This window comes from Eptatretus burgeri, chromosome 11, assembly GCF_056783735.1.
Source record: "Eptatretus burgeri isolate ZD-2024b chromosome 11, Ebu_testis_v1, whole genome shotgun sequence".
NCBI classification, from domain to species: Eukaryota; Metazoa; Chordata; class Myxini; order Myxiniformes; family Myxinidae; genus Eptatretus; species Eptatretus burgeri.
In genome coordinates this window covers 56,360,313-56,371,923 of record NC_140971.1, presented here as the reverse complement: position 1 = coordinate 56,371,923, position 11,611 = coordinate 56,360,313, and the positions used below count along the sequence as shown (strand labels likewise).

The 11,611-nt window shown below is 51.8% G+C and overlaps 1 protein-coding gene across 1 annotated transcript in view; it reads left to right on the top strand.

The window, feature by feature from the left end:
• Positions 1 to 1,812: 1,812 nt before the first annotated feature.
• Positions 1,813 to 11,611, top strand: part of LOC147017118 (unconventional myosin-Ie-like) — a 139,690-nt gene continuing 129,891 nt past the window's right edge. The window contains exon 1 of the mRNA XM_085846506.1: positions 1,813 to 2,064. Coding sequence (XP_085702632.1) covers positions 1,864 to 2,064 — 201 coding nt within the window. The 5' untranslated portion in view covers positions 1,813 to 1,863. The remainder of the gene's footprint in view (positions 2,065 to 11,611) is intronic.

The window sequence follows — 11,611 nt, the reverse complement described above, 5'->3', positions numbered from 1 at the left end:
ACACTGTACGTCTATCAGTGAGATAAAAAACCGGTAATGGTCCACACTGTATTACACTGTATGTCTATCAGTGAGATAGAAAACGAGAACTGTCCACACTGTATTACACTGTACGTCTATCAGTGAGATAGAAAACTAACTGTCCACACTATATTACACTGTACATCTCTCAGTGAGATAGAAAACGTTAACTGTCCACACTGTATTACACTGTATGTCTACCAGTGAGATAGAAACGTTAACTGTTTATTCAGGTGGAGGTACACGATCAACTGAGTGCCGGTCTCGTCCCGAACTCAAAAAAAACCAAAACAATGGAGTAAATAAACGTCATCATCGCTTGCCAAGCCATTCGTTCCCTATCAAGCGCTCGGCAAGCGGAACAAGCGATTTCACGACATGTGCTTACTTTCGTCAGTAAAAATGGCCGTTGTTCGTGGTCGGATTCAAAATGATACAAGAAGTCTCCAAGCAATTAAATCTTCAGACCTCGGCACACCCCGTACTGTATACCCATAACATTGTTGAAACGTGCATTTCACACTTTTATTGTTTATACAATACTTCCACTTTTCATCCTAAATCTTCAAGATGTATAAACATGAAACCCCTCAACTCCCCACCAACACGCACGCAACCCCCCACTCTTCTGAGCACGCAACCCCCCATAAACCCGCATCCACCCCCACCCCTCTCAGCACGCAACCCCCCCCACCCCTCTCAGCACGCAACCCCCCCACCCCTCTCAGCACGCAACCCCCCCCACCCCTCTCAGCACGCAACCCCCACCCCTCTCAGCACGCAACCCCCCCACCCCTCTCAGCACGCAACCCACCCCCACCCCTCTCAGCACGCAACCCCCCCACCCCTCTCAGAACGCAACCCCCCACCCCTCTCAGCACGCAATCCCCCCCCTCTCAGCACGCAACCCCATACCTCCCAACCCCTCCCGATTTTGTTAGTCAGACAAACCGCATTTGGAAATTATTATTGGAAAAAAACACATTTGTGTTTTTTCAGTTTTCCCTTCGTTTCTCACTGCCAAGATCGTCTCACACGCGGCCGCTTCTACATTCTACAAAACTCGGGCCTGACCTTGATTTGTTATCTCGTCAGCGATTGGTTATTGGTTCCAAACTAAGCTTGACCAATCAAATGGGACGACAGGAAACAGCGGAAATTCATTTCAAGACAACACGACATTTTCCAGTCATGATCAAAGACTGCAGTTAACAGAGAGGACTCATCGCTTCAGCGCACCACAACAATGCAAACACCAGAAGAGAAAAAACCACCACCACGATGGGTCATCGAGTTTAAGCCAAGTTGGACAACAGAGTTCAAGTGTATGAAGGCTTCGCGTGAGGTAAACTGTAAATATGTTATAAAAATCAGTGTCCAGTCATTTCATTCATCAAGACGTATCGGTGAGTTTATGTAAACTCTTGTGTACACGGATGGGCACATACATGTGGAGCTTGGACGGTGAGTAATTTATGGAAACATGACTGGTGATCATGATGTCTTGGAAAAATAAAGATTGGTGAGTGGATCAAACATGTTAAGTTTTTTTTTCACTCTAAAAAATATGTTGATATATTTCAGCTCACTGTGGTCTCAAAATGCAGGAGATTGCACCATTTTGCTTCTTTTTTTTTTTTTTAATTTTCGGGGGGGGTTGCCCCCGGACCCCCCGACGGACGCACGCGACGCCAGCCTACCGCTTTCCCTTCAAAAAGGTTGGCAGGTATGTAACCCCCCCCCTCCCCGCACGCATTCGTTTGGGAAAGTTGTCACAACAGGATCGAGTAAAACTGAAAACGACGGACCGGAGAGCTCGAGTACCACCACAGCGTTGTTTCCATGGAGACCGCCATGTTGTTAAGCGGTGTCGAGCACTCCGTTCCGTTGGAGTGCTTGCTTGAGCGTTCTGAATCAACGAAGCCCCTTGGCGAGCGCTTGGCTCACGGAACACACCCCTGGTATCCCTCCATGTGTACATCTCACTGTACGCACTGCCGGAACTGGACCATCGCAAAATCCACCATTGATTGCTCCTATCAGGTACGTACAGTACATACACCAGCACACACCAAGAGAAACTCACCTGAGAAAACCAAAAAATAAAAATTCGGTCATATTCTTGCAATGGCCAAAGGTCTCACAACTCAGGGTGGATCCAGGGGTGTTTTTTCAAAAGGGGGGTCCACAATTCAAGGGAATGGGTCCATACTCTCCCAGGTTTTGCGAGCGTGAAACCACGAAGCGTGTGGTCCGGGGTCCACTGAAGGACTCTGGAAGCTTTGGGATTTTAGATGTACTCAGTTGCACTCTGAGAATCGACCGACACATTAGCTGCATGTTGGGAGGGGAAAACAATTAATCATTGAAAAATAAAATTTATTTGTCTTTATGTTGTTAATTTAACATGTTTGAGTGTGAACTTGTGGCTCTATCAACTTAAAGCAGGCGTCGGCAACCTAAACCAGGCCGCGGGCCACTGGGCCACGTTCGGGCCACCTCGCAGGCCACACCCCCCTCCCAACCCGAAAAAATAACAAACACACCTAAAATCAATGATAATAAATGTAATTGTAAATTGAACCTTAAGACCTTCAGCCATCTGAAACAAGAACGAAAAAATATTTAAGACCAAGTTAAGTGGACTAGAAGCGAAAATAATTTATTGTGACGACAGAGACTGTGATATATGTGGAAGAATCATATGTCCACCTATGTTAAATTTGCTGTCGGTTCAGAAAAATGTTTTGCGGGCCGCACCTAATGGAAATCCGGACAAGGTGCCGCGGGCCGCATTTGGCCCACAGGCCGCAGGTTGCCGACCTCGGACTTAAAGGGACACCAGGTACTCAATAATCCTCTTCAATAAGGCCTCAGTCACATTTGCTCCCACGGCGACCCTACAGCCTGTAAAATATAGCCAAACGGCGTAGGGCCTCCCTGAGGCCACCTCAGTTTCTCTGCGGCGCCGCACGTTTCTGTCAATTCAGAGGGCGTACGGCCGCCGTATCCTCGCCGTAGAGCGAATATGACTGAGTACTTCCACCTACGAACTGAATGAACAAAGCGCGAAGATGTGGGTCGAACAGGTGGGGGAGACGCGAGAACAAACATGAACGCCACGTTGTGTTCGGTTTTTTAAAATGTATTGGAGTTTTAGGGCCAAACTTTCTCGAAAAAATTGTTCTGATTCCAATTTGTTCAAACAATTGGGCCGTTCGGATTCTGGGGGACCACGGTATATAATAGTTATAGTATATTCAGTTATATATACTGGTATATTTTTATTTCAGTAAAAAAAAGGACTGGTATACATACCCACTCGTTACCGTCCGTCTGGCCGCACGTTCACCTAAGGACCCCCTGCGGTCGCCTTGCGGGCACCTTGAGGTCTCCTTGCATCTGCCTTGAAAATTCTATGGCCGCCACAGCGACGCCCTAAGGTCACCGTACGACATCAAATCAAAGACCGTACGGCACCCCCACGTTTTCGGTCTCCACAATTTATAAACACGCCGTGCGGCTCCCCGAAAAATAAAAACATATGTGACTGCTACATTGTTTGACCGTGGAAATACTGCGGCCGCCGTAGAATTGCTAGTGGCCGCAGATTTTGGAGATCCCACGGCCGCCGTGGCAAATGTGACCGAGGCCTTAATACCCTGAATTGTGGTTTTGATGTCTGGAGCGCTTGCCTGTAAGAGTGCGGCACAAAATCAAGTTGTTGTTCTGTATAGAGCCTATGGCTGCTGGTTGCATAATTTTTGGAAGCACAGCTGCTCCACTGATGCAGTGCCCCTGTTACCAGTGATATACATACATGGGGAGCATGCGCCACACCAGCGAGTCTCTGAGTCCACTTTCCGCCTGTACTCAAGGGGCCTCCGTCTGGCCATCTCCAAGGCAGATGCTCGGCCAATCCCCATCTCTTATGGATATAACATTCCAGGCACCCACCCAAAGGGACCGCCTCAGGTTAACCCGAGGAGACCGTCGTCTGGTGGACGACACCACTTTGTGTATTTTTGTCGAGTGATATGTTTTTATGGTGGCCAGAATGCAAATCCTGCCATCAACCTCATAGGAAAGGTAACCCACTGCAGGAGGACATCCACAGAGACAGTTTGGCACCAGCTATAGATGGCCGTTGTCTCATGAGGACCTCCTTCACCCTTTGACAGGTTTTGTTTTTAGTCCTGCTGGGTGTCCATATCCACACACCCTCCTCACCAGGACTTGGTGGGGGGAGTCAGTTTCGTCACTGACACTTGGCCATGAGTGCACCAGTGAGGTGGTACTCATTTTGCCAATCTCGGAAGGATGACAGGCTGAGTCAACCCACCTGATGTTATTTCCACCTGAGAATATGGAGAAGATGAATAAAAAATCGGGTCAACATCTCTGAGGGCAAAGTGACATTGATACAAAATGGAATTATTAGCCCATCTGCCACACAGTTCGAAATGATTGGATGATTGGAACGAAGCGAATAGGTTTGTACTTAAGTGTATTGTTTTTGCACCTCTTTATGTAATGTGTTGATGTTGGCTGATTTCCAAGAAGATGGAAGATGACAGTGCAAATGATGTCATATGGGAGGGAGAGAGGGCAGAGTGAGTGGAGGGAGGGGACAGAGGAGGAAGGAGGGAAGGTGGAGAAGGGCAAGAGGAGGGGGAGGGAGGGAGAGAGAAGGAGTGGGGGGAGGGAAGAAGTTTCCTTCTGTATTCAGCCTTCCCACCACATTGTTTCTCCAAGTTCAACATTCATTTTTGAAATGATGGGAGAACAGATATGAACCAAAACAAATAAAGATTGCATACCCACGCCGGACTTGTTTTGAGTGGTTTTATAGGACGTATTTTATGGACGTACTCGCATGCTAATACATTGGAGAGGTGCTGTACTAAGTTGAAAAAAGAGAACATGTGTGACTGGCTACCACCAGGTGGTGTTTCTGGCCTACGTGAGCACATTCGTACAAACAAACAGACAAATGGGCAGAAATGCAACACTCTCTTTTTTGGCGAGGGTAATAAAGTTGATGCCAAATTTAATTTTGCAAGCAAGATAGTTTACCATCTTTTTGGACAAATTCAACCTCTGACGCCTGATGTTGCACCACAATTTTGTGGTGAGTAGTATATGTAACTCAGAGCTTTGGCTCTGCATATATATATATATATATATATATATATATATATATATATATATATATATATATATATATATATATATATATATATATATATATATATATATATATTGTTGCGGATTCGCGCCCGCCGGCGTGCTGACGGCCACGTAACTCGAATCGCGGCACGTCGCCCACCGGACGGACAATCCAGTCGTGACCCTCTCGGACTAACGCCGGGAACCAGTCACGGGTGGACCTTTCGGTCTCACCGCGATCGAGCCAATCAGCCCCCGCGTGGGATAGGGTTGCTCGCCAAATTCGACCTACCTAAGTACCCACGCGGAGGGTAGACCGGGCGATCGCACCTCGCCGCAGGTCGACTTCGGACACGGGCCACTTAAGCGACCCGTTCCGTACTATCGGGATAACCGAGCGGTGTTATCGTCGACCTCGACGGTTTGATTAATTATCGGGCGTATTCAGCCCACTACCAACCCTTTACGTGAAGCAAGATGGGGATTCAATAGAGGAAAAGACGAAGCGAAGCGGGAGAACAGTTCAATAATAAAGCACATTTATTCGCGGCACACGGGAAGCACACATTCAATTCCACCAAAAGCACACAGAAAAGACACAATTCAATTTACACAAAAAGCAAATGCAAAAGCGAAAACACAATGCAGAGCTAATACCAACTACCGAGCACACGGCAACACTTATACAATTCTACTTCACAGACGGCGCCGACAACACATACCCAAAACCAAGGAAAAGAAATACCCTCAAGGATGAGGCGGGCCTGAGGCCGAGACCGGGTCGCGCCTACCCGTCTGGTGATGAGACGCGGAGCGGCGATGGTGCCTCAACTCCGCGGGCCTCGCGGAGGGTGTCTGGTAGGGGGTGGGAAAGGGGCCCCCTTGGTCGCACTATCTCAGCGCGGGGGGAAACAGGAGGGGGTTGCTGATGCTCGGGGTATAGAGGATCTTTATTATCCCGCGACGAGCGTCTCCACCTCGGCCAGGTCGCGCTGTCGGCCTCCCTCGGGTGCAGCTCCCTGCACGACGCGAGCACCCCCTCGTCTGGTGTCGCCGCCTTTCCACAGCTCCGTCCCCTCCGTTCCGACTCCAACGCACACGACGAGCAGCTCCACCGCCCGCGAAGTCTTGACTCTCTGTTTCCGACTCTCCTACTCTCCGCCTCTGGACTCTCCTACTCTCCGCCTCTCGACTCTCCTCGTCTACTGACGAACACGGTCCTTTTATCCGCGCGTAACTTCGCCCTCTCATCTTTGACCCCCTCCCTTCGACCTTTCACCTCGCTCCCCATTGGCCCGAGAAAAAGTGGGCGTGAAGGCTTTTTGATCCATAAATTTGCATATATCGATCGCCCTGGAGGCGGGGCCAAATCGCCCCTCGCTCACCGATTGGACGGCAAAAAGTGGGCGTGTGTCGTTTTTGATCCGTTTTTGAAGCACAAAATCCGTGATTTTGTACACGCTGTTCGGCGCGCGCCCTGCACGAGTCCAACACCGGTACCCACAGCGGGGCAAGAACGGTGGCGATGCTACGGTTGCGAGGTGTGACGGGAAGGTCGTGGCGGTTGTGGTGAAGCGGCGTTGTGGTTGGTGGTTGATGTTGTGATTGTGGTGGTAATCATGGCGGTTGGTCCAAATTAAAGATAGTAAAAGAAAACGGCTATCCTGAAGAGTCGCAGCACGCATAAATGACATGTATTCCCACTAGACAACGGGTTTGGGCCTAACTACGCATGTACTTACCGAGATACCTCACCTAAGGGACCTGAATGGTGGTTTGCGAATTTGGTAACCACAACACTACCCCCTCCCCTTTTTACAGACTCGTCCCGAGTCGTCAAATTTTCGTGTGCCATCATGTGTAGTTTTCCCCTAGTACATTTTACCTACGGATCCCTGAGTGCGACATTCATGGTATTCGTGTCCCCAAAATAAATAACCTGAGGGCTGCATAACTACCTAAACAAACTCACTCACACGGACGACTTAAATAAAATTGCCGGTGCTAGACAGACATGCCGGGGGCGCACTCATATTTACAGTACATCTTAACCTTAACTTACAAATTTTACACTAAACCATGGCCCAGGATCATTGAACTCTGCAAAAAGAAAGCAGTTAGCAGGGAGCCAGGCTGCCCGCATGCAGTCTCTGGCTCAAAACAATGCAGGTGACAGGGAACGTGGCTGGCTGCTCACACGCAGTCCAAGGCCTTCCCTTTTGAACTGAACGCAGTGAACCACAACGGTGCATGGGCTGCACAAACGCAGTCTCCGTGCCAGCTCAAGTGGCACACGCAATGAGCACAACGAATGGATGCATGGACACAAACATGGTGCACGGGCCGCCACTGCAGGCCCGTGTTGTAGCTGCCAACAGGGCAGTTCTTGCAGCTTGCAAACTGTTGCCTTGATCCTGGCGCACATGGCAATGAACAGGGGGGGGGGGCAAAGCAGAATTGAACGGGGCTGGTGAACCTGGGCAGTGGGCATGGCATGGCAAAGGCAGCAGGCAAACACAGCCCGCAGAAGAAGGCCGCTGCAGGCAAACACAGCCCGCAGATGAACTGGCCGGCACAGGCCTTGAAGTACAGCAGCTGCAGACGAAGTGGCCGGCACAGGCCTTGAAGCAAAACACGGCCAGCCGATGGCACAGGCCTTGCAGCAAAACAACAGCTGCCGATGAAGTTGGCCGGCCTCCGCCTCGAAGAAAAACACGGCCAGCCGATGAAGTTGGCCAGCCTTTGCCGTTCAGTGGAGGTTGGTGGAGGGAGTGCGGTGGTGCTGGCCACTTGGAAGGCGGGCTCAGACCTACCTTCCTGTCTCCCTCCCACCTATCGCCTTTGCCTGTCACTGTACATACCCACTCCCTTAATTTGTCAAACCCCAATTTAGCCCCAACTTATTTTTTTGTTGTTTTTATTTTTACTTCCCCACTATAAATCGTCCCCTAACCCCCTTTATCGTCTTTGTTCGGCTAACCTATTCTGTCACCTAGCCTACTCCCAACCCCTACGTTCCCTTCCCGGAGGGGAATAAGGGAGAGCTAGCGTCCTGTGTCGAGGCCCAACTCAAGCCTCAGAATGGCCTCCCCAGAGTTCGGCGATCTAAACACCAAGTGGGTCCAGCGGCCCACAACGACAGCGAGGGGATGGATGGTGCGGAGGGGTACACTTCCTAATCTACCCTAACCATTTAACTGTTAAACTACCCCGGGGCTTTCAACAAGCGCCTCTCGCTTAAACTATTGGTTCTAACAACCCAGATTCCCGTCGCATGTGTTGGTGTCCTCACAATTTCGGGCCTCGCCCCCCAATTTTCTCTCCGTGCCCTCACACGGTCTCCTGGCTGGGACACGTGGCTCCCTTTGGCAGGCACGACCCTCTGCCGAATCTCCCGCTATGGCACCCCCGGGCACTACACTGCCTCCGAGCCTACCAGCTCCCTAACACCGGGGAGTGCCCCCCATGGCACCTCCCCTGAAACGCACACGTGGCAGGCCGGCCTCCCGGGCCCCTTTCCGAGGGTCACCCGTGCCCACAACACTGCCCACGCGGCTAATGGCGCCCCGGGCCCCCGCACCAAGCAGGCGCACCCGTGCCCACTACTCTATCCCGGCCCCCCTTGGGCCCATGGCCTACCGCGGCCGACTAGCCTGGTGCCCGGGGTACCCACTCAGCGATACTCACCTTTCGCAGCCACGCTCCCAAGCCCGTCAACAGGGCTCCTGCACCCCTCCAAATGGGTCTCGAGCCTACTTTCCCACCAACAACAAAACGACCTCCATTTTTCAATTTGACTAACCCCCAACTCACTTTATACTGACCCCGGGGGTCCCTTGGGCGGGAGTCACTCCTCCCCCCAATCACTCATCGCACCATGCATTCCCCATTCGCTCCACTCACACAGACCCGCTGGCCTCACTCACTCACCATGTACTCACCTCACAACTCTCATCTCTTCAACACACACACCGCTGAACTCTGCCATCCTTCTAACTACATCCCCTAACTAACTCGTGCTCCCACGTCGTCCCTTAAACTAGCAGCACGTTCCTTTTAACATTACGTAGCTAAGCTACGTCCCCTCTACACATCCACAAGTCTGTCCATGTCTCCAAACTCAAAAATTCATTTTATTTCCCAACCTAAATCTGGCTTCAATCCCTCTAACTAATCCTTTCCACGGACTCCATGAGGACTTACCCCTGCCCCATGGAGTCGGTCTAGCTAAGCTAACCCTTCCCCCTAACTAGTTTCCATCCTGTGCCCAGGGATCCTGTGCACCCGAGAGTGAGGCTTGTTTTTTTTTTTTTTTTTTTTTTCATGCGCAGCACCTGCGCGGCAACTCAGAGCTCGCGCACTTTACACCTGCCCGTGACGTCATGCAGCTGCACGTGTTCCTCGTCCCTCCTTGGACGGTACCATCCGGCAGAGATACCCCTCCTGCCGGATTCCAACCCCACGTGCAGCCATGACGTCACCGTGCGCATAAAAAAAACACAAGCCCCACGTCTCGAGGGGTTCCCCACGCGAACACATGTGCTTTGCCCGTTGGAGCTTAACACACACGATCGCGTGGAGAACCCGTCCGGTCCAAATCCGTTTACCTGCCTAAACTTTGTGCGTCCGCGGGATCGGCAAATCCACCGCGTGCGTTTCCGGACCGAGACTTCACTCTCGCAAGCGAGCACGTGGCGGTCTCGTGCGTTGCACAGCACGAACCGCGTGCTCACTGCTGGGTGAACCCGGCACGGTCCGCGAAACAACTACAGCCGCTACTCGGCTTTCTCTCCTCTGTCGCCGTCTCCGTCTCCATTCCACACACGCATACCTGCGTGTTACGACGCACACAGTCCACTCCATCACATTCACACCGGGAGATGCGGCTGCGTGCTCCCGCATGCCAACCGACATCTCCCTTACATACCGCTCTCTCACACACACGGTCTCCCTTGCATTCGGCCGTTCACTCACGTATGCCATTTTCCTCACACAAACCATACCACTTCCACACGCGGGGGCACTCGCCCGCGGTGCCTCACTCATACACACGGCGACACACACACGCGGTCTCTTCCACACACGGTGCCTCACCCACACACGCGGGGGCACTAACCCGCGGTGCCTCATCCACACTCCGTGCCTCATCCACACACGGCGTGCTGGGAAGCACGTACTCCGGCACCATCGCCACCACACCACTCACACACGGGGTCGCTTCCACACACGGGGACGCACTCACACCTTGCACCACACACACAGGGACAACTACACTGGGATTCGTGTCCCCACAAGGGTCTCCGGGGCCTCTATACCCCCCAAGCTCTCCGTGCACCCGTCCACAGCACTCGTCCCCTCAACCTCGCAAAGCACGACCGAACTCACCTGGTCGTGACTCGCCTCAAGGGGGAATACTCCCTCCCCTCGTTCCTGGAGGAGGCCATCCAGCTGCTCGCACCGGGTCCCTGCACGCTCCGCGAGCTCACCCCCATTATCCTCCACTACCTCCGTGTGTGTGTGTGCGTCACTTACCCCGTCCTCACCGTGCAGTCTCTCCTCTATCGTTCCCTTCCCGGCTACCGTCACTGCCAACTCTTCACCCTTTACCTCCCTTGTCTCAACTATTATTATTTCCTTTGTCGTCACCTCGTGTCTCGTCTCACACGTTTTGGTCTCCCCATTTAATTTTTCCCTCTTGGTCACCGTCGATTCCTCTTTCACGACCCTTGCCCAACACGCCCCCCGAATTATTTTTTTACCCGCCTCCACCGCGGGCCTGTCAGCCGTTGCACCCCCACCCAGCTCGTTTGCTCCCACACGTGGAGTCGCCATTTTCAGCTCCCTGGTCACGGCCTTCATGCCCGCCTGCAGGTATCGGCCCATGTTCTGCGTCTCACCCCGTAGTTCTTTCATTTATTTTCTCATTTGCTGTGTATTCGCATCCATCGTCGTTTTCACTTCATTTGTGTTTGTATCCATCTTTTCGTTCATGCCTTTCATTTCGTTTTTCATATTCGCATCCATTTTTTCGATCATTTGTTTGTTCATGCCTTTCATTTCGTTTTTCATATTCGCATCCATTTTTTCGATCATTTGTTTGTTCATGCCTTTCATTTCGTTTTTCATTTCATTTGTCATTGCCGCCAGCATGGCGCATAGCTGGGCCATGTCGGGTGCGCTTGAGTGAGCCGTTTCGGCAGGGGTTGGGGAAGGGTCTTGGTGGAGAGGGGGGGGAAGGTGTCATACACCGCGGCCGCTGCCGCTGCCGCACCCACCTCGGGCCCTGGGTTCAGTTGGGCGAGTCCGTGTTCCTGCACAATCAACATTTCCTGCTTGGGGATTCCATCCTGGACCATGGATTCTACACATTCTACATCCATTTCTAATACCCCCGGCTCCCGCTCGCCTTGAGACGCCATCT